The 23,534-nt window shown below is 47.5% G+C and overlaps 1 protein-coding gene across 2 annotated transcripts in view; it reads right to left on the bottom strand.

Annotated features, from left to right (window-relative positions):
* Positions 1–23,534, bottom strand: part of GALNT9 (polypeptide N-acetylgalactosaminyltransferase 9) — a 307,400-nt gene that overhangs the window by 110,411 nt on the left and 173,455 nt on the right. For both annotated transcript variants that reach the window (XM_060249993.1, XM_060249994.1), the window contains one exon: positions 15,205–15,322. In XM_060249993.1, the coding sequence (XP_060105976.1) occupies positions 15,205–15,322 (118 nt within the window). The remainder of the gene's footprint in view (positions 1–15,204; positions 15,323–23,534) is intronic.

Raw genomic sequence — 23,534 nt, 5'->3', positions numbered from 1 at the left:
TGAGAAGGAGGGACTGGCTCAAGGTCACCCAGAAAGCTTCATGGCAGACTGGGAATCTGAACTCAGATCTCCCAAGATTCCATACAACACCATACCAGAAGGAGCAGAGACGGGAGACAGACAGGCACAATTTCACAACCGTCTGAACCACTGACTCCCTGGGAGACGTAAAGAATTCAGAATCACTTGCCGTGCGGTGAACAAACGGTTGGCGTTGTTGTTCAGCCGCCCGCAGGGGAGCCAGATGGGTGCATTACTCATGCCGATAAAGTGCCGGCACATCTTTTGCAAACACAGGAGTGACTTGCCTGCCTCCCAAACATAATAGGATACGGCGACCTTAGTTTTAAATGTATGGGATTTGATCTGGGAGCACACGGAGCCCTTCAGAAGTGGCTCCATTGTCAGTTAATGCAACAAAGGGAATAGTTCAGAGTTTAAATTCAGCTTAAGTAAACTGTGAAGCTATTATAAGTGACTGCGGTAGAAGGGGACCTCATCTGAAAAACGTGGCGAGTGTTCAAAGGAGCATGAAATCTCCTTATTCTTAAGCAGGAAAATCAAATCAAGAACAAAGCAGAGCTAGCCTATTCTTTAAAATAAAATCAGACCCATAAAGTACTCAAAGGGCTAAGTGCTTTACTTTCAGCAAACAACCTTCTGAGAGATGCCTGGATGGCAGTGCCATCCAGTGGATTTTAAAGGCACCAGTGAGTCAAGGACAAGACACTCAGCGCTCTACGCCGCCATTTTCAGCGGCAGCCCCGTGTCATTCTTAATGCACCGCTGTGACAAAGCGTTTACTTTAAGGGAAACAATTGCCTGGCAGATGCCTGAATGGCAGTGCCATCCTGTGGGTTACAAGGACACCAGTGAATCAAGGTAAGACACTTAACACCATGCTGCCTTTTTCATCGGCAGCCCCATGTCCTCAGCTTTATGCACTGCTGTCTACCTGTTTGAGAGCCAGTTTGGTGTAGTGGTTAAGTGTGCGGACTCTTATCTGGGAGAAGCGAGTTTGATTCCCCTCTCCTCCACTTGCACCTGCTGGAATGGCCTTCCTCCACTTGCAGCTTCTGGAATGGCCTTGGGTCAGCCATAGCTCTGGCAGAGGTTGTCCTTGAAAGGGCAGCTGCTGTAAGAGCTCTCTCAGCCCCACCTACCACACAGGGTGTCTGTTGTGGGGGAGGAAAAAGGAGATTGTGAGCCGCTCTGAGACTCCGAGATTCGGAGTGGAGGGCGGGATATAAATTCAATATCTTCTTCTTCTTTTTCTACCTTGTGATTGTATTGCATTGATCTCACCCAGGCCTCATTTGGGCAGGAGCTCACAGGAGTGGAGCTCTGGAACCTCTAAATTTTATTGTGCTCTTTCTTTCTTACACCCCCCCCCCCCAATACTTGCTTCTGGGTTCCATTGTTCAAACCCCCTGGGAGAATTTTGCTCAACTCTTTGACAAACTTTCTAATATTTCCCGCCCCCCCACCACTGAAAATGGGAAAATAACCAAAACCTATCAAGCAGACAGATGGAAATCTTCATCATGCCACTGGGGTCACACAGGAGAAAGTAATTTTAAAAGCATGATGGGTTTTATTCTGACAATTCCAATTCAAGAAGCATTTTAAGGTGGATGCTGAGGTGCTATAATTTAGTCCACCTTCCGGTGATGTCAAGGATGTGTGGCATATGCAAATTGTTATGCAAATGAATTGTGCTAATGTTTTTCTACAGAATGACCCCTGATCTCCATATTACATTTGTATCCTGCCCTTCCTCTAAGAAAACCAGGGTGGCATATATGGCTTTCCCCTTTTCTATTTTGCTCTCACATCAGCTCTGCAGTGTAGGTTAGGCTGAGAGAGCGTGATTGGGAATTCGAACCTGGATCTCCCCAGTCCGACACTTTAATCTCACTGAACCCCACTGGGTGCTGCTTAGTCATAACTCCCCTGGGCAATGATCTAAGCACCTTCTCTCCCTAAGTACCTTCCCAGTACTATACTGTGCAGGTTTTTAGGAGTGTTGTGATGGGGAGATGAATTTCTGTTTATGAAATGCACTTTAGATACTTTATTTTTTCTCTTTTAAAAGAGGGATTCCGTTTCTCTTTGAGGAGAAATGTGGTGGTTAGCGTGTTGGGCTAGGATCTGAGCTCAAAAGTGTACTTCGCCATGAACCTTGGTCCAGTCACCTTTCTCAGCCTGACATCAGCCTCTGGTGAGGAGAAAGTGAAGAAGGGAGAGCCATGTTGAGCCCCAGAAGATTTATAGTCCCAGGGAAAGTGGTAAAGAGTAGCTCTAGGAATAAAGAGTAGCTCTAGGAATCCCTGGAAACTCTATGGTAACCATAGAGTTAACATACCTGGTAACCGGACTTACTGCCATTCCGTAGGGCCTGCAAAACGGAGCTGTTTCGGCAGGCTTTTGACTGAGGCAAGTGGGCGTCCTTACCTTACTGCTGAAATCATCTAGCAGACCTCCCTACAAGGACAGCTAGATATCAGACCTACAGCTCTGAGATCTATGACACCTATAATACGTGCTGTACCATTCATGCGGCATAATTTGATTGTTTTACGATTTTATTGTTGGATTTTACTGTTTTATTGTTTTATCGTGCTTGTGATCCGCCCTGAGCCCATTATAGGGAAGGACGGACTATAAATCTACTTTAAAAAAAAACAGCGATGACCAGTGTTCCCTCTAAGCTGAATTAACGTGAGCTAGCTCACAGATTTTTCGTCTCCAGCTCACACATTTTTGTCTTAGCTCAGGAAGGATGACCCCAGAGCACACTAATTGATGCAGCAGCTCACAGCTTTAATGCCAGCAGCTCACAAAGTTAGAATTTTTGCTCACAAGACTCTGCAGCTTGGAGGGAATGCTGGCGATGACGTTGCAAGCCCGCCCCCCTTGCCCCCATTCCCAACCCCCCCCACACTGGTTGCCTGGCTTGGCCTGGCACTCCCACGCCCTCCTCACCCCAGGAATGGACACCTGGAAGTCTCCTGCCCCTTGAAGCCTGGTCTTCAAGGTGTATCTCACTGCACCTGGGCACATGCTGGCTCCCTGCCCAGAGCAAAGAATCTGAAGAGAACCAATTTGTTTCTCCTTCTTGCAAGCTGATGGGGAGAGATCTTTACTGGGATGATTAACAGCCCCGCTGTAAAAAGATGGTTCATAAATTCCTCCTATTAGGTCAAATCATAAAGCAGGCTTTTAATGTTTATACGCTCCCTTTCTAAACAATCAAGAGAATCCAAAGCGCCTGCTAATAAGGGGGCTTCTGTACGGCTTGTAAAGCACTCCAGATCTTTAATGAGTCAGGGAGTAAATAACACACAGTCTGTTAGCGCTATTGATTTCTGTCGCCTTAACCCTCCAAAGCAGCGTCGGAATCAGGTTGTGCTCAAAATTCAAGACTGCCGAATTTTCATCTGCCTTATAAGCATGGACTGTGTAAATGATACAAGCCATTTACATAAGCTTGCATAATTTATTCAACTTCTGCTAGTTGTGGGGGGGGGGGGGAAGAGGTCTGTAGGGCAAAGTCCTACCTTTTGAGCAATGGAATCCAGCCATCTCTCTGCGATCTGAGTACCTTCCAGCAGGGCTTTTTTTTGTAGCAGGAACTCCTTTGCATATTAGGCCGCACACCCCTGATGTAGCTGATCCTCCTGTAAGAAGAGCCCTGTAAGCTCTTGGAGGACTGGCTACATCAGGGGTGTGTGGCCTGATATGCAAAGGAGTTCCTGCTACAAAACCCCCCCCCTGCATTCCAGTATTCATAAAAGCTAGTAACTTGCTTAACAACAGAGAAGATATGATTCTTGGGAAGCTGAATTCAGTACTATATTTGTAGAAAAGAGGAAGAGTCCAGTTGCACCTTAAAGACTAACAAAATTTGTGGCAGGGGCCCTGCTCTGAATAGCCCAGGCAAGCCTGATCTCATCAGATCTCAGAAGCTAAGCAGGGTCGACTCTGGCAAGGACTTGGATGGGAGACTTCATTGGAATACCAGGAGTGGGAAGGTGGGGCAGGCTTTATTCAGCCACCTCTCTAAATATCCTCCAGTAGGGGGTCAGTCATCAGAGATTGCCATGACTTTCAGGTGCACACACTACACACAAATACAAAAAAAATGCGGCAGGGTATGAGTTTTTGTGAGTCACTGCTCACTTCTTCAGATATTCTTCAGATGGTATCTGAATAAGTGAATAGTGACTCATGACAGCTCCTCCCCTGCCACCAATATGGTTAGTCTTTAGAAGAGGAAGAATTGCAGATTTATACCCTGCCCTTCTCCCTGAATCAGAGACTCAGAAAGGCTTACAATCTCCTTTACCTTCCTCCCCCACAACAGACACCCTGTGAGGTGGGTGGGGCTGGAGAGGGCTCTCACAGCAGCTGCCCTTTCAAGGACAACCTCTGCCAGAGCTATGGCTGACCCAAGGCCATGCTAGCAGGTGCAAGTGGAGGAGTGGGGAATCAAACCCAGTTCTCCCAGATAAGAGTCCATGCACTTAACCACTACACCAAACTGGCTCCTGGACTCTTGCTCTTTTCTACTGCTGCAGACAAACTAACACAGCTACCCATCAGTACTATATTGCGTAGGTTTTTAGTACTGTTGTTATGGGGAGATGAATTTCTGTTTACAGGATGCACTTCTTTGATACAACCTCTTATTTCTCTCCTTTCTCTTTTAAAAGAGGGATTTCTCTTCCATTTCTCTTTGGGGAGAAAGTCACCCTTTTGCAGGGGTGGAATTCTAGCAGGATCTCTTCTGCGTATTAGGCCACACACCCCTGATGTAGCCAATCCTCCAAGAGCTTACAAGACTCTTTATTTTGTAAGCTCCCGGAGGGATGGCTCCATCAGTGGTGTGTGGCCTGATATGCAATGGAGCTCCTGCTAGAATTCCACCCCGCCCTTTTGTAACTTCAGCCCTTGCAGTTGTTGGATGTTACAGACCACAGGGTGGTGCTGTAACAGAAGGAAGAGAAACTTTGGAAAGATGCTGTCTGCCCCTGATCATGTGCAGAGTGAAATTCAAAGCCTCCCTTCCTGCCCCTCCTCTCATTCAATTTCTTTTTGATCAAAATAGAATTGATTAGAAACAGACTCCAAATTCAAATAATAGGAAAAGAAACAGATAGTTGTATTTCAGGGAGAAACTGGTAAAGAGGGATTAGGAGATTTCTCTTAAAGCACGCCTGTGGACAGTAAACATGGTAAATCTTGCACTTGTAGCTCAAGGGATTTTTGCAACCAGTTTGCAAACAGCATGTAACACGTTGAGCTCCCATCCATATAATGATTAGCATCACAGGACAATTCCTTCCTCAATGCATCATGGGAACAGGGAGAGCACAGTCCGAAGCACGTAGAAGCACAGGTGGGCATTCTCTTCCTTGCTCTCCTCCCAAAACACATTTGGTTGAAAATCCTGCTCGTGAAACCAACTGCTAACAGTGCAGTCCTAAACAGCTCTCTCAGCTTACTGAACTCAGTGGGATTAGAACGGAGTAACACTGCCTAGGATTGCACTGTAATGTTTGCAGGATGTTTTAGTAACTGGGGACGGTTATTATTTTTAATGCTCTGGCGAGGCTACTTCCGGCCTCCTTTAAAATATGGGTGCTCGCATCTTTCATTTTTATCCCAGTCCTGTTCTTCCTCCAAGACTCCAAGCAGCACAGATGTTTCTTCCCCTTCATTGATACCTTCATCAGCACAATGCCGAGATTTTAAAAATATTTTAAAAGATTTTTAAAATATCCCAGTTTGGTGTAGTGGTTAAATGTGCAGACTCTTATCTGCGGGAACCAGGTTTGATTCCCCACTCCTCCACTTGTATCTGCTGGAATGGCCTTGGGTCAGCCATAGCTCTAGCAGGAGTTGTCCTTGAAACTGCAACTTCTGTGAGAGCTCTCTCAGCCCTACCAACCTCACAGGGTGTCTGTTGTGGGGGAGGAAGGTAAAGGAGTTTGTAAGCTGCTCTGAGACTCTGAGATTCAGAGTGAAGGGCAGGATATAAATCCAGTATCATTGTCGTCATCATCTTCTTCTCCTCCTTCTCCTCCTCTTTCTTCTTCCTACTTTTCTCCCCAATGAGGACAAAGTCACTTACATCGTTCTCCTCACCTTCATTTTATCCTCACAACAACCCTGAGAGGTAGGTTCACATCCTTCATTTTTGTTCCAGTTCCATCCTTCCTCATTGGGGAGGGCCAGTTTGGTGTAGTGGTTAAGTGTGCGGTGTCACGGGCTGGGGCCAGGCCAGGCGAAGTCCAGGGGCAGTCCAAGGTCTGTAGCTGGGTAGCAAGGAGGGTCCAAAGTGCCAAAACTGAATCACAGTCCAGGTATCATAGGTCAGAGGTTCAGAAGCCGAAGTCAGGGGGTCCAGAAGTCAATGCCAGAGTCAGGGGGCCCAGAAGCCGGAGTGGATGCTAGAACGTCAGGTAAGTGACTAGTTGCTTCCACAAAGCCTTCTCTCAAAGCCCACAGCTATATAGCCCTCTGCTGTCTGTTGCCCATTTGGGCTAATTGCTGACTCAGAGGGCAGCCAGGATCCTGCTGAGACTCAAGCACCCTCACTCCTAGAAGGGCCAGAATCCTTTCAAAATTCAGGGCTCAGGGAGCGTCTTGCTCATGAGCGTGCCACCCTCCTCCGATCCCTGAGGTCCTGACGAAGGCGGTCACGCACACAAGCCACCCGAGAGGGCGAGGCAGGGGGGCTTGGATCTTCTTCAGCAGGAGGCAGGGGCACTGGTGCAGGTGGCAGGGGCACAGTTTCTTCTGCAGGCTCGGCTTCTTCTGCAGGGCCCCAGCACCCATGACATGCGGACTCTTATCTGGGTGAACTGGGTTTGATTCCCCACTCCTCCACTTGCACCTGCTGGAATGGCCTTGGGTCAGCCATAGCTATCTCAGAACTGTCCTTGAAAGGGCAGTTTCTGGGAGAGCTCTCTCAGCCCCACCTACCTCACAGGGTGTCTGTTGTGTGTGTGTGTTGGGGGGGGGGAAGGTAAAGGAGACTGTGACGACTCCAAGACTCTGAGATTCAGAGTACAGGGCGGGATATAAATCCAATAACTTCACCTTCTTCTTCAGTTGAGAGGGAGTGGCTGGCCCAAATTCAGCTTTCGCAGCCTAGAGTGGGGATTCAAACCTACATCACCCAGACCTTAGTCTGATGCCATAACCACTCCACCACACTGTCTCTCTTTCTGGGCCAGTCATTACCAGTTCAGACCCCATCAGTATGACTTTCAAATTAAGACTTTTTTAATCGCCTCAACAGATGAACACATGACGCAACCTCATACTAAATCAGACTACTGGTCCATCAAAGTCAGTATTGCTCGCTCATATCGGCATCAGCTGTCCCATGTCTCTGGCCCAAAAACTAGAGCATCCCCTGCGCGACATCCCCAACATGATGATATCACTACTGAGTGATGCCATCGTGTCAGGGTTGTCACACTTTGATGTCCCGGATTAAGGCACAGGTTTCCTCTACCAGCCAGGTGGTCCATTTTGGGGAGAAGATCCTGAAACCAGGGGATTCCTCACTGTGACCTGGGGGCTGGCAACTCTAATTCTGAGGCTGCACCCACCACACCAAGCAAGAACTCCAAAGGTGCCCACAGGTTCAAATATAGGGTTGCCAAGTCCAATTCAAGAAATAACTGGGGACTTTGGGGCTGGAGCCAGGAGGCAGGTTGTGGCAGGTGCAATTGAACTCCAAAGGGAGTTCTGGTCATCACATTTCAAGGGAGAGCACACCTTTTAAATGTCTTCCCTCCATTGGAAATAATAGATAGGGGCATCTTCTTTGGGGGCTCATGGAATTGGATCCCCTGGTCCAAGCCTTTTGAAACTTGGAAGGTATTTTAAGGAGAGGCACCAGATATTATACCGAAAATTTGTGTGTATGTGTGTGTGTGTGTGGGGGGGGAGGTAAAGGAGACTGTGATGACTCCAAGACTCTGAGATTCAGAGTACAGGGCGGGATATAAATCCAATAACTTCACCTTCTTCTTCAGTTGAGAGGGAGTGCTTCTACCTCAAAAAACAGCCCCCCCCCGAGCCCCAGATCAATTCTCCATTATACCCTATGAGAATCTGTCTCCATAGGGAATAATGGAACAGCCAGCAGACATTTTTCTCCCCCCCCCCCCCCCGCTTTCTGATGACCCTGAAGCAGGGGGAGGGCCTCCAAACCAGGGGATCCCCTGCCCCCAGCTGGGGATTGGCAACCCTACTGAAATAGTGTGAGGACCGTTGCTCTATACCAATTCTGTGGGACCCTCAACACTTGCTTCCCTTCAGCCCAAGAACGGCTCGCTTACTCCCACTCTCCCCTTCCAGTTATTTCAACAGTTTCTAAGCCATGAAAAGACCCATCCATTTATGCAAGACTACCTTTTGCCCTATCGAATGTTCACTTGCAAACATCCTTCTGAAAGGTGGGCTTGCACTTTGCGGCCCCAGAAGTAGAACAAGCCCTTTGGGAAATATCCTGGGGGTGGGGGGGGAGACCTTTGTAATGACAGCTATCACGTAAGGAAGATTAATGGGGTCACCAGGCAATATTCTGCCCAAGCTCATTAATTGCATTGCATTTCTTGATTCCGGTTGATTAAAATGACTTCAACGAAGGTTTATCAGACATAACAAAAATCTATCTCGAGCTCTCCGGCATAATCCGGCTTCTTTTAGCATGAACAGAATGCTAATTTGTAAGGGATTTTTAAAGGATTAAACAGCGATTTACTAAGAAGGTTGAGCTCCCCACATTCTGCGCGCCCCCTCCCAACGCTAAGCTCCTTTAGCAAGGCCTTGTTCTCATTCAGAGCACAGTGAAATGCAGCTTTCTATTAAGGGTGCGTGTGCGAAGGGTGGGAGGATCGCAGGTTGGATCCAGATTGTACTTTCTTCCAATGGAAGGGGTGCAGTTATCACACATGCTAAGTAATCCCATTTCAATGCACTTTAAGTGCAGTGTCAAACTGGATACGGCCAGTTCACACAGTCAACTCCAGTTGGGAAGTGCATTGAAAGCAGATTGAAACCGCATTTGAAAGTGGCTTGAAACTCCCGCTTCCTGCTGCGGAGCCCCAATCTGCCTCTCGTGCTGTTTCTAAGAAGGGTTCTCATTCTTTGGCTGTGATCGCACAAGCTAAATAAATCCAAGTGGGCAGCTGTGTTGATCTGAAGCAGTAGAACAAAGTAGGAATCGCTGCACCTTTAAGACCAACCAAGTTTTATTCAGAATGTAAACTTTCGTGTACTTTAAGCACATTTTCATAAAGTGTGCTTCTCTCTCTCTCTCTCTCGGCTTGATTTCATGAACGAAGATTTAAGAAAGGTGCAGTAGGCTCGCTGGTGGCTGACAAGACCAATGCGGGACAGGCAGATCTGGCCACAGTGGCTGCAGGGAAAAGTCTGATTTGGGGTTGGTGCTGTAGCAGTGCGATTCTTCCTCAATCTCCTTTTGTCCTCAAGACCAGCTATGCGTGCGTTCTCAAAGGAAGAGACAGCCTGGTGGATGGTGTGCCTCCATGCTTTGCGATCTGAGGCTAGGTCAGACCACTGGTGATGGTTGATGCGACAGGTACCAAGGGATTTCTTCAAGGAGTCCTTGTACCTCTTCTTTGGTGCCCCTCTATTTCGATGGCCGGTGGAGAGTTCGCCATACAGGGCAATCTTGAGAAGGCGGTGGTTTTCCATCCTAGAAATATGCCCTGCCCAGTGCAGCTGTGTCTTCAACAGCAGAGCACACGAAAGCTTACATTCTGAACAAAACTTTGTTGGCTTAAAGGTGCAATGATTCCTACTTTGCTCTACATGTTAAATAATGCCGTTTCAATCCACTTTCCATGCACTTTCCAACTGGATTTTGCTGGGTGAACGGGCAAAATCCAGTTGGAAAGTGCATGGAAAGTGCATTGAAATTGTATTATTTAGCATGTGCGATTGCAGCCTTCAAGCGGGCTTCAAAAAATGAGAGCTCTCACAAGGGAATAATGAACAAAGCAAATATTGTGACCACAATTACTACGAATAATCAATGAAGAGCTTAAAGTGAAAATAGACAACAACCTTTGCTGTAATAAATATACCCCACCAAAATCCTTATAGGATGTAAAACATACATTTCCTTCATCAACATATAAATGACATGCTGTAAGCAACGGAGAAAGGCATATCGGAGAGCCAGTTTGGTGTAGTGGTTAAGTGTGCGGACTCTTATCTGAGAGAACAGGGTTTGATTCCCCACTCCTCCACTTGCACCTGCTGGAATGGCCTCGGGTTAGCCAGAGCTCTCTTATCTGGGAGAACCGGATTTGATTCCCCACTCCTCCACTTGCACCTGCTGGAATGGCCTTGGGTCAGCCATAGCTCTGGCAGAGGTTGTCCTTGAAAGGGCAGCTGCTGTGGGAGCCCTCTCCAGCCCCACCCACCTCACAGGGTGTCTGTTGTGGGGGAGGAAGGTAAAGGAGATTGTGAGCCGCTCTGAGACTCTTTGGAGTGGAGAGTGGGATATAAATCCAATATCTTCTTCTTCATCTTCATCTTGCAACACAGCTCCTGTTGAAAGCCCTCGATATCAAAGTGAATCAATTGAAGGGGCCTGTTCAGACGCACAGTTTAATCAGTTGTTGCCGCTGTTTCCTACCGGATTAAAAGCAGCTGATCAGACAGCAACATCTGCCTCCCGGTAGTCAATCCTCCCAATCCTTCTCTGAACTGGATTATTTTGTTACCTGCTCCTTTGTGGTGTTGTTTGAGTTTTCCGGTTTCACCTCGTAGTTTTTTCCGTCTGGATAGTTCCGCTGAGAGATTAACCAGCTTCCGTATGTCTGAAGGCTGTCCCAGAGCAAAAGGAGCCTCAGACATCCGGTTTATGGCTGCCATTTTTTTTTTACTAGATCCAGGTGGGCAGCCCTGTTGGTCTGAAGCAGTAGAACAAAGCAGAAGTCAAGTGCACCTTTAAGACCAACCACGTTTTATTCAAAATGTAAGCTTTCGTGTGCTCTCTAAGCACACTAAGGTACCTGATCCCCTCGTCTGATGAAGTGTGCTTAGAGAGCACACGAAAGTTTACGTTCTGAATAAAAATTGGTTGGTCTTAAAGGTGAAACTTGACTCCTGCTTTGTTCTATTTTTTTTACTACTCAGCGATATGCACATAGCTGCATATCCACAATATTTTCTGACCTATGCGCATGCGTGCACAAGCGCATAATGAGCTCATGCGCATAGTGCGCATATGCGCATAATAGTGGGAAAACCAAAAAAAAGAACTGCATGGTGCCATCGTGTGGATGGCAGAAGATGGTTTCACCGTGGAGTGATTTGAAGTGTAGTATGGCAGTCTGAACGATAATATCCGGAACAAAGATATTCGGAACAGAACCGGGTCAGTTTAACATGGACTCAACACGCTGTGTGAATAGGGCCAAGATGTATTTCTCGATCCTCCAATTCAGGAAACAGCGCAAAAGTATTGCAACATGTGAGCCAGCTATCTTCCTGTTCTCAAATCCTTTGTCAGGCAAAGGATTAATCATAAATCGATACAATAATGAAGGCTCATTTAGAACTGAAGGTCTCCACAAAGGTTTCTAAGCAGACAACGTGCTCTAAATCAGGGGTCCCCAACCCCTGAGCCATGGACCAGAACCTGTCCATGGCCTGTTAGCAACCGGGCCTGAGTTGTATAACATTTTATTATGTATTTCAATATAATAATAGAAATAAAGTGCACAATTGTATCATGCCAAAACCATTGCCCTGCCCCCGGTCCGTGGAAAAATTGTCTTCCATGAAACCAGTCCCTGGTGCCAAAAAAGGTTGGGGTCCACTGCTCTAAATGGCTCAAGGCTCACTCCACAAGTGGGGCCTGGAGATCTCCTGGAACCATAACACATCTCCAAGACGCAGAGATCTGTTCCTCTGGAGAAGATGGCTGATTTGGAGGGTGGACTCTAGGGCAGGGGTGGCCAACAGTAGCTCTCCAGATGTTTTTTTGCCTACAACTCCCATCAGCCCCAGCCATTGGCCATTTTGTTGCCCCAGCTGGACGTTCTATAGAAAGACGAATCTTAGGTTTATGTTCAAGGTGGTCCAGTTGTTTCGGAGTCTGTGGTATCCTGTGATCTTAATTTACAAATGCCTGGTGGAAGAGTGCCATCTTACTTATTTTATTTTTATTTGATTTATATCTCGCCCTCCCTGCCGAAGCAGGCTCAGGGCGGCTTACAACATAAAACCCCACAGACAATTCAAATTAATGAACATTAAAATAACACATTCAGTGATAAAACAGATATTCAATGGTTAAAAGTTAAAACAGAATATTGAATTGGTGCTATTCCAGTGGCAACGGCCTTCTTCCACTTCCCTTAAATACCGGTGCCATGTCAATTAAATGCCAGCTGTCTTGCAGGCCCTGCAGAACGGCACAAAGTTCCGCAAGGCCCTCACTTCATCTGGCAGTTGGTTCCACCAGCAGGGGGCTGCAATTGAGAAGGCCCTGTCTCTGGTTGATTTTAATCGGGCCTCCTTTGGCCCGGGGATTACTAATAGATTTTGTGATCCCGATCTGGGTACTCTCTGGGGAACATGTGGGGAGAGACGGTCCCTAAGGCAGGCAGATCCTAGGCCATATAGGGCTTTAAAGGTGATAACCAGCACCTTGTAATGAATCCGGTATACTATTGGCTGCCAGTGCAGTTCCCACAGTCCTGGCTGAATGTGCTCCCACCTGGGGAGCCCCAGTAACAGTCTGGCGGCCGCATTCTACACTAGCTACAGCTTCCGGGTTCGGCACAAGGGCAGCCCCATGTAGAGGGCAATACAGTAGTCCAGTCTTGAGGTGACTGTTGCATGGATCACTGTTGCCAGGTCGCTGTGCTCCAGGAAGGGAACCAGCTGCCTTGCCCGCCTAAGATGGAAAAACGCGGATTTAGCAGTGGCTGCTATCTGGGCCTCCGTTGACTTTGTGCGCCATTGTCAGTGGCGTGCTGTCAAACGGCGGTAGGGGAATTTCAGGCCCTGTGGAACTCTGCAGCTCTCGCGGGGCCCTAACCTCCTCAGGGAGCTCGTTCCACCAACATGTGGCTACAATAGAAAAGGCCCTGGCTCTAGTTGCCATGAGCCTGGCCTCTTTAAGGCCAGGGATTGAGAGCAGATTTTGTGACCCTGATTGAAGTGCTCTCTGGGGAACATGTGGGGAAAGGTGGGTCCGTAAGGCATGCAGGCCCCTGGCCTTATAGGGCTTTAAAGGTAAGAACCTTCTTTAAAGAAGAAACTTCTTTAGCAAAGAAGGCTAGCTACAGGGTCTGGTACGGGCTCAAATGCCACCACACCTGACCTCCGTGATCCCCAAGGAGCAGCAACAGTGCACATCTCTTCCCCCCCACAGCACCCCTGTTGCACAAACATGCTAATTCTCGATGCATCCTGCCACCTCCAAAGATCAGGTCTAAAAAATCACGGCAAGCAGGCTTGAATATGCTAAGCCTGCTACACGCCGAGGAGTCAGATGAAAGCTGACAGTCCTCGAGATTAGCCGCTGTGCGGTCTGGCAGTAATTTGAGAGTTGGCTATCTCTCGCTGAGTCCCTGGGGCATTTATCGACACAGTGCTGCTCCCCTCTGCACTCATCCTTCAGGGCTGACTCCCTGCTCAGAGCCCACGTTTCAGGGCCTCGCAGAGCTCCTGGGGCTTCGAGCCTGCGCACAAATTCCATTTCGGCCCTGGGCTGTGGCACTAAGAGTCGACCGCGTGGCATACCCCGTGGGTGGCTGCTCTGCCTTCTTCGAAGCAGTAGCTGGAGGTAATGCTCCGGAAGTAAGTCAGAATTTATCAGGGGAATCCATCCAGAGTGCAGAGTGCTTCCCTTCACTGGCATAAATGCTACGAAAATATATCAATTATTTGCCAGGCTTGTGGGACTTTCTGCATCGCTGCGTCGGAAGTGCTGTTTCTGCCCTGCCGCTCCATCCACGTCTATCTCTAGACATAACTGTCATCGTTTTGAGTTGCTTCCATCTCCTCTATACAAGACTCCTTGTTTTCCAAGTGATATCCTTCCCAAGGGAGGTGTGCTTTCTCCTGCCGTCAAGGCCAGCATAGGGTTGGCAAGCAGGTTTACTGTAGGGATGCCAGCCTTCTGGTGGGACCTACAGATCCCCTGGAATTACAACTCATCTCCAGAGTACAAAGATCAGTTCCCCTGGGGGAAAATGGATGCTTTGGAGGGTGGACTCTACAGACAGCCAGTTGCGTCTCTTACAGAGAGCCAGTTTGGTGTAGTGATTAAGTGCGCGGACTCTTATCTGAGAGAACCAGGTTTGATTTCCCTCTCCTCCACTTGCATCTGCTGGAATGGCCTTGGGTCAGCCATAGCTCTCATAGGAGTTGTCCTTGAAAGGGCAGCTGCTGTGAGAGCTCTCTCAGCCTCACCCATCTCACAGGGTGTCTGTTGTGGAGAGAAAAGATAAAGGAGATTGTGAGTCGCTCTGAGACTCTTGAGATTCAGAGTAGGGCGGGATATAAATCCAATATCATCATCATCATCATCTCCTCCACCTCTGAGAGAGTTGGGTTTGATTCCCTCAGTCCTCCACATGCAACTGTTGGAGTGACCTTGAGTCACTTATAACTTTCTCAGAGCTGTTCTGCTCAACAGCAGCTCTCTGAGAGAGCTCTCTCAGCCCCACCTACCTCACGGGGTGTCTGTAGTGGGGGAAGGGAAGGGAAAGGCGATTGTAAGCTGCTCTGAGACCCTGAGTGAAGGATATAAGGGTATAAATCCAATCTCCTCCTCATTTTACCCCACAGAGGTCCTTGCCTTCCCCGGGCTTCATTCTCAAATCTCCACGAATTCCCCAACCTGAAGCTGGTAAACCTAATCCCCACTCCCACATCAGTGACCACAGAGGATCTGGCAATCCTAATTTACACCGAAGCAGAACTCTCAATGCAATACATTTCCTAATAATTTTGTTTGGGATTTCAGCCTTTCAAATGAAAGAGGACATGGCCAGACAATACGCTAACGAGCCTTCTAGAATGGCCTTTATTCAGGCAAAGAATAAATCTCACCCCAAAGGACATATTTATCTTTGGAGTTCCTACCTGGGACCACCGGACAGATCATGTAGCCCGTAACTTGCCACTCACCCTCATGCCGAGTTCAATGTTTTCTCCTCCGTACACCTCCATGCCTGGGTCAAGCAACCCGATCTCACCAAAGTATTCTCTGTCCACCACAAACGAGCAGCCGATCATGGCTGGTGTCCTGTTGGGGAGGAAGAGAAGAAGGACAAAGGGGATTAAAGCAATATACCTTTGCGACAGAAATGGGGTGCTAGGGTGTAATATTTATGGGAAGGAAGCAGAGCCCCTCACTTCTCTTTGATGCCCCCGTCTGTCATTTTCCCTGATTGTTTTTTGCCTCACTGCCATTGCTGTTGTCAATGATTCTTTTTGGCGCTTTCACTCATACGAAACAATGCACTTTCAATCCAACTTGCAATGCACTTTAGCAATTGTTGGCCAGTAGATTTTGCCATTTCACGCATTAAAATCCCATTGCAAAGTGCATGGAAAGAAAACTGAAAGTGTATAGTTCAATGTGAGAAAGTATCTTTTTGGTTCTTTGACACCATTTTACAGTATCTTAATGCTGTTTCTATGCCTTTTTAATGGGTGCTCCATTTTTATGCTGTGCCATTGAAGCACACATTAAAAATTAATTGCAAATTAGTGTTTTAATTTCAATGAGAAAACTTCAGCGAGAGAACAGGGCGAGATTCATCTCTCACAAGAAAGTTGTTGTTTTTTTTTAAAAAAATGGGGATAGCCAAATCAAACTGGACCAGGATTGAAATTTGGACTCCAGCAGGGAGGGATGGTGGCTCAGTGGTAGAGCATCTGCTTGGTAAGCGGAAGGTCCCAGGTTCAATCCCCGGCATCTCCAACTAAAAAAGGGGCCCAGGCAAATAGGCGTGAAAAACCTCAGCTTGAGACCCTGGAGAGCCGCTGCCTGTCTGAGTAGACAAGACTGACTTCGATGGACCAAGGGTTTGATTCAGTATAAGGCAGCTTCATATGTTTGTTCATATGTTCAGTAGATTAGATTAGTCCTCAGCACATTGACAATAAGTGCAGCTGCTGCACATGTTGTCTCCATGCTTAATTCATTCATAGAATTAAAACCTAGCTAGCTAGCTAGCAAGCAAGCTCATTCTTATCCCGTCTGTCCTGCAAAAAGCTCACAGAATCATGCATACCAGAGTTGCCAATCCCCAGTTGCGTAAATCACAAAAAAATCACACCATGAGCAAGGCTGAAAAATCACCCAACACTACATTGCAAGTTAAGTGTGTAATAAATTGTAACAACATATAATCATAAAAAGGGGGGGGGGGTTGAGCAGGAATGCACAGGAACACCGCCCCATCTGGCTTGGTGTCAGGGGGTATGGCCTAATATGTAAATGAGGTCCTGCTGGGCTTTTCCTACAAAAAAGCCCTGTGTGAAACCATGGTGATGTCAGGGGTGTGGCCTAATAAGCAAATGAGTTCCTCTTGAGCTTTTTCCTACAAAAAAGCCCTGCGTGGAACCATGTTGCTGTCAGGGGGTATGGCCTAATGTGCAAATGAGTTCCCGCTGGGCTTTTTCTACAACCCCCCCCCCCGATCATAGATAACAAACAATATAGATATTACAAGCACACAAGGTTGCAATACAAGTTCATCTGGACGGACTATGGAAGGTCAGTCCTTTTTCTGGGTTCCCAACACTCTTCTTCAGGTCCAGAACCGATTAATGTTACTAACAATTTTTTTCATCTTCATAAAATGGTCGAACTTAACTGTAACACTCAATGGCAGGGACATATTCACAAGATAACATTTCCATTCCTCGGGAAATTCTCTCAGATTTGTAAATGTACCAGCAGCTTACAAGTTACCCTTCAAGTTTGACCATTGTATGAAAATTGACCTTCCTTAGTCCATTAACTATGATTACACGTTGTTACAATTTATTAGGCACTTAAATTGCAACATAGTATTGGGTGATTTTTCAACCTTACTCCTGTTGTAATATTTTGCGATTTACTCTCCATACCACAGTCGCTTTTGAGTAATCCCTAGATGGGGGCAGGAGATCCCCTGGTTTGGAGGGGCCCCCCTGCTTCAGGGTTATCAGAAAGTGTGTGTGTGTGTGGGGCGCGTTGAATGTCAGCTGAGCACTCAATTAACCCCTATGGAGATCAGTCCCCATAGGATATAATGGAGAATCAATCCATAGGTATCTGTGTCTCTGGGAGGGCTTTTTTTTTTTGTTTGTTTTTGAGGTAGAGGCACCAATTTTTCTATGAGCTCCAAAAAAAAAAAGGTGTCCCTATCCTTCATTATTTCCATTGAAGAGAAGTCTTTTAAAAGGAGTGTGGTCCCTTTAAATGTGATGGCCAGAACTCCCTTCAGAGTTCTGAGTTGGACCTGGCAACCCTAATACATGCCTTTCCTAATTTTGTTCTTACAACAATCTTGTGAGGTAGAGAGAGAGAGAGAGAGAGTCATTGGCCCAAGGCAGGCCTGTAGCCACAGGGGGGCCTGTGGGGGCACAGCCCCCTGACTTCCAGATGGAGCCTTCTGAGGCCCACCCTCCCTCCCTTCCGCCATGGCTGGGCCAGCAAAGTGTCAGCAGCCGGAGCTGGGAGAGCTGAGCAGGGCACAGTGCACTGCAGCAGCAACAGCAGCATGCAGAGAGGAGGGAGGTGAAGGAGCAGGAGTTGGCAGAAGCTGTGTGGAATGGGCTGGAGGGGGGTTGTATAGAGCTGCAGGCTGCAAAGTGCCTGGGTGGGGGAGAGGGAGGTAGAAGAAAACCCCCCACTTGCATGCAAAGTACAGTCCCTTCTTGACTCCAAAGTTTTAAGCTTGGCTGCCTTGACTTGGTCACTTTCAGAACCTCCAGCTTTTGCCCTTACTCCAGAAAGCTTCTGAGTAGCAGCAAGCCCTGCAGTGGATGGGAAAGGGTGCCCCCTGACTTTTTAAAAGGCTCCCCCAACTTTTAAAATCCTGGCTACGGCCCTGTAGCAAACTTCATGGCAGGTATGAAGAGGGTATCTGGTCTTACCTCCTACAAAGATATTTGGGTCCCCTGTGAGTTCCCAAAATGCAGATCATGATTAAACATAAGAATCTGCCTTGTACTCTCTTGAGCATCTTATTGGCTTTTCATGTGTGTGGGTTTTAGAGCTGCCAAGTTCCTGCGTGGGGCAAGGAATCTCCCAGTTTGGGGCCCCCCGAAACCTCCAGCAAGGAGCAGGCCACTGGGGGGATCCCCACCCCAAAGAACCCTGTTGTCTCACGACACGCCCTGCATGATGACATCACCCAGAAGTGACGTCATTGCGCAGGGCACTTTGCAACTGGTGGGGCACCAGAAAAAGACACCACGGTTGTGGTCAGTTTATTCTATATATGTGTATATGTAATGGAACAGTCTGCTCCCCCCCCCCATATCTGTGTGATTTAGTTTGCTCCTATTGGACAGAGCTCTTGTTTCAGTTTCCAGTTTTGTATCTTAGCTGCAGTTGTTGGTTGTGGGAGTTGTCCACTTGCAAATAAATGGCTGCTATTTTGAGCCACCTTGCCTCTACTGAATGGACCCAAGGACAGGTGCCTGAATGAGCACTCTAACCTGGGAACCCACAGCCAAAGGGGGACATTGCAATGTTAGGGACCCTGATCTAGCCAAGTGAACATATGAACATATGAAGCTGCCTTATACTGAATCAGACCTTTGGTCCATCAAAGTCAGTATTGTCTTCTCAGACTGGCAGCGGCTCTCCAGGGTCTCAAGCTGAGGTTTTTCACACCTATTTGCCTGGACCTTTTTTTGGAGATGCCAGGGATTGAACCTGGGACCTTCTGCTTCCCAAGCAGATGCTCTACCACTGAGCCACTGTCCCTCCCCCTGTATGCTTTGACTGGCAATGGCTTTCCAAGCTCCTAAACTCCTTCCAGCTCTGCTCCCTCCAAATCTTTTCACAGAAGATGCTGGGATGAATCCTAGGACTTCCTAGGAAGTACTTCTTCCCTCAAAGGGTGATTAACACATGGAATTCACTGCCACAGGAGGTGGTGATGGCTACAAGCATAGACAGCTGCAAGAGGGGATTGGATAAGCATATGGAGCAGAGGTCCATCAGGGTCATTAGCCACAGCTTATCATTGGAACTCTCTGTCTGGGGCAGTGATGCTCTGTATTCTTGGCGCTTGGGGGGGGGCACAGTGAGAGGGCTTCTAGTAGTCCTGGCCCCACGGGTGGACCTCCTGATGGCACCTAGGGTTTTTTGGCTACTGTGTGACACAGAGTATTGGACTGGACTGGATGGGCCATCGGTCTGATCCAAAATGGCTTCTCTTATGTTCTTATATTCCTCTCTGTAAAGCAGGTGTTTTCTGTGTAAAGCTGGGTTCTCTGTGTAAAGCTGCTATTGCTGGCCCTTCCTGCTGGCATTATCACAAAGGCACAAGGCTTTCAGTGGTTGCCATGAACTGGCTTGTATGCGTCTGCAATCTTGGTTTGTAAGACCGCACAGACGCCATAAAGGAAAGCCACAAGAATACAATGCAGCCCTTCTAACCAGCAAAAAAAAGAGAGAATAAAATAATAAGTGCATTAGAAAGCAATTACGTTTTTATTTGCACGATCATTCAGTTTATTCCTTTATTAGACTCTGGCTGTACAACTTCCCCTAGTGAAATTTTTAATACTGCCTTTAAACAACAGCCGCCACCAAAACAAAAGCCAATTTCTTACTTGGGAAACAGTATTTCACCAACATGCAGCAAACATTCTAATCAATTTGCCTTGGGTTCAATAAAAAATAAAATAAAATCACACAGGGAGCTGAAAAATGGAATCAGAATCCCCTGCCAAGTCTATTACAGTTTGTAATGGCTTTAAATGTATATATATATATATATATATATATATATCTTATTGCTCAAAGTTCTAATATAAACTTTAATGAATGAACTCCAAAGGAAGTTGCAGCCAAGTTTGTACAGGTCATCTTGGGCTGAGATCTGATGGCCTTTCTTGGGTAGGGTTAACGAACCAGATTCAGAATTCCTTCAGATCTAGAATCTGGAAAATCTGGAATTTCCTAGTATCCCAAAGTCCATTAAAATCAATGAGAATAGCCACTTTCCACTTACAGTGTAAACAAGTATTCTCAGAATCCCACTCAAGTCTACTCAATGGTGTCTGCTCCCAGGAAAATGGCTTTAGGATTGCACTGCCAAACACAAGAAGGCAAACCACTATTTAAACATTTCCCTTGCCCCTCTGACCCTTTCCCAGTACTTGTGCCAACACCAAAGAACTGAGATGACATGGCAAGTGCACATTAGGGTTGCCAAGACCCCTGCGTTCTCTAGCGAGGGACTTTCATGTGCATGCGATGCATGTGCGTGCGATGCACATGCGTGATGCAATGACATCACCCAGAAGTGACATCATCGCACCAGCGATGTCGCACATGGCCACTCTAGGCATTTCCGGGAAAACTCTATGGTTTTCCCAGCCATTTGAGAGGGGGAAACTTTATGGTACCTATTGTACCATAGAGTTTTCCCTCCCAAATGACTAGAGTGTCCGGGAAAACCATACAGTTTTCCAGGAAACTCCTAGAGTGGCCACCGCATACATCATTGGTGCAATGATGTCACTTCTGGGTGGCGTCATCATGCTGGCGATGTAGGGGGAAGTTCCCCCTGCTGACCCAATGTGGGCCAACAGGTTGGGAACCTCCCAGTGGGAGAGCCCCCGCCCAGACCGTGGACTTGGAAGCCCTAGAGCACATAGCAAGAACCTCTTTTGTCAGGCACCAGTGCCAGGTATTGGAAAATGATGGCAATCTAGGCATGAATGCTGAATCTTGCCAATGCCACCGGAGCAGCTCTAAGCCTGGCACAGCGGAGCAAAGGTCAGCTGGTGCAGAAGAGCGGGTAAACACCCCAAGCAGTACTGGCATATCTACCTCTACATCTATCTATTGGGAAAGGAGTTCTCTTCCAATATAACAAAATGTTGTCAGCAGCCAAAACAGAAATGCCAACATTACATGCAAAACTCTAGATGCTATAGAAGAAAACCAGCGGGAGCGAGGAAAGGAATTACGTGGGGCCCGCAAATAGGTTCATTTTGCCGAGGCACGGCTGTGACTTATCCAGAATGGATTTTGCTCCTGCATTCATGTTCCTGCTTAAAGATTCCTCAGCCTCTTTTTCTCCCCCCCACCCCCTCTCCCCACCCGCAACAAGCTCACCAGTCGTTTCCAACCCGCGCATCATTAGCAGTTGTATTGCACATTAAGCATTCTCCGGCACAAACGAGAAAGGCAGCTGTCGATGGCAAATGCACAATTGCTGCTGTTTTCTTCAAAGTGACCCGAAATGAATTCTTTTTAAAAATATGAAATAAAGAGAAAGAGTGGAGTGATTGACACCAAAATGAAATAGCAGCCAAATATGTACTCAAGAAAAAAGCCCTTTCTGGTTCTACAAATGGACAGTTAAAAGCCTGTGTGAGAGTTTAGAAAAACACACACCATTTTGAAGGAACTCCAGGGAGGGTAATTGAAGCCTATTGTCATCCTAAACAGAGTTACACCCTACTAAGCCCCTTGATTTCAATGGACTGAGAAGGTTACAAGTCTGCACAGGATTGCACTGTTCTGCTCCTAACTTTTCTCGTCTATCAAGCTTGGTCCTCTGACCAGCAGTTGTTCCCCAGGATCTGAGGATTGGAACAGCAGCAATTCTCTCATCCCTGCACCAAATTACTTTCCTGTGAACATATAAAGCTGCCTTATACTGAGTCAGATCCTCAGTCCATCAAAGTCAGTATTGTCTACGCAGACTGGCAGTGGCTCTCCACGGTTTCAAGCTGAGGTTTTTCACACCTATTTGCCTGGACCCCTTTTAGTTGGAGATGCCGGGGATTGAACCTCGGACATTCTGCTTACCAAGCAGATGCTGTAGCACTGAGCCACCATCCCTCCCCCTGTGTCCTCTTCTTGAATGGACAATGTCTGTGAGCAAAGCAAAGATATCCATTGGATCTACATGCACAGCACAGCATAGTCTCCCAATCCAGCAGTGGTCTCAGAGCTGGATTAACAATTAGGCCAAGTAGGCACTGGCCTAAGGGCCCCCATGCCTTTAAGGGCCCTGGGCCAGCTCCCCCCCTCCATTCCCCCCTGCTTGCAGCCCTCCCAGCCTCCATGCCCAGGCCAGCAACTGAGCCACTCTTTGCCCAACTTGCCTGGTGCAGCTGCTGCTGGAATTGTTGCCAAGTTTGCCTCTCTCTGCCTCTCCCTCACAGCTTTGTCAAAGGGGCTTTTAAGAAGGTGCCTGCAGGCTGTACTGGGGGGCTGTGGGCAGTGGGGTGGGTGCTCAGACTCTAAGATAATTTGGGAGGGGCCCCCCAAGAGTTTGACTTCCTAGGGGCCTCCACAGGGTCTAATCTGGCACTGAGTGGTCTCAGCCCATGTCCTGTGCTGGGGAATCTATGTGCGGACATAGCACAAGGTCCTTGATGCAGTGGTGTCATCTAGAAGTGATGTCATCGCACTGAGGACGTTGCATGAGGATGCTCTGGTATTTGGGCAAAACTCTATGGTTTACTGCCTTCAAAATCATAGAGGGTGCCCAAATACCAGAGTGTCTCTATTTAGGAGAGGGGCTCTCCCAGGGCCAGCTGGTCCACAGTGGAGAGAAGCCCCTGAAATTGGGAAATCCTCTGCTTGGACGTAGAGGCTGGCAAGCCTGGTGGGGGGAAATGGCAAATCAAAGCAAATGAGAGCAATAGTAAACGGTAAATGAGAGCATGTAATGGAGACCATTGCCTAGAATCAGCATGGTCGGTGGTTAACTGTATGGGGATAGTCAGACCAGCCTACTGGACAGGGGTGTGGTGAAGAAAATCTAGGGGAAGGAACCCTAGACACATTTGTTGGGGAAGTATATATGGTTGGCATGTGATAAACTGAATGCCAACAGAGTATAAATAAGGGCTGCAAGTTCTGGGTTGGGAAATACATGGGAATTCTGGAGCTGGAGCCTGAGGAGGGTGGGGTTTTGGTGGGGAGGGACTTCAAAAGGGGCGGCCAAACTGTGGCTCAGGAGACACATGTGGCTCTTTCACACATATTGTGTGGTTCTTCAAGCCCCCACCGCCCTGTCAGCCAGTTTGGAGAAGGCATTTGTTTCTTTAAATCACTTTTCCAAGCAAAGCCAACTGTTGGCTTGGAAAATGCATTTAAAGTTAAGGTTGCTTTCTTTGCACCTCTCCCTCCTCATCTTCCTTCCTTGCAGCTCTCAAACATCTGACATGTCTTGCGGCTTTCAGATATCTGACATTTATTCTATGTGGCTCTTACATTAAGCAAGTTTGGTCACCCTGGGAATAGTGCCACAGAGACCACC

Source organism: Heteronotia binoei, chromosome 11 (genome assembly GCF_032191835.1).
Source record: "Heteronotia binoei isolate CCM8104 ecotype False Entrance Well chromosome 11, APGP_CSIRO_Hbin_v1, whole genome shotgun sequence".
Taxonomy (NCBI): domain Eukaryota; kingdom Metazoa; phylum Chordata; class Lepidosauria; order Squamata; family Gekkonidae; genus Heteronotia; species Heteronotia binoei.
The sequence above is the reverse complement of the archived record's forward strand: the minus strand, read 5'-3'. Positions and strand labels throughout refer to the sequence as shown.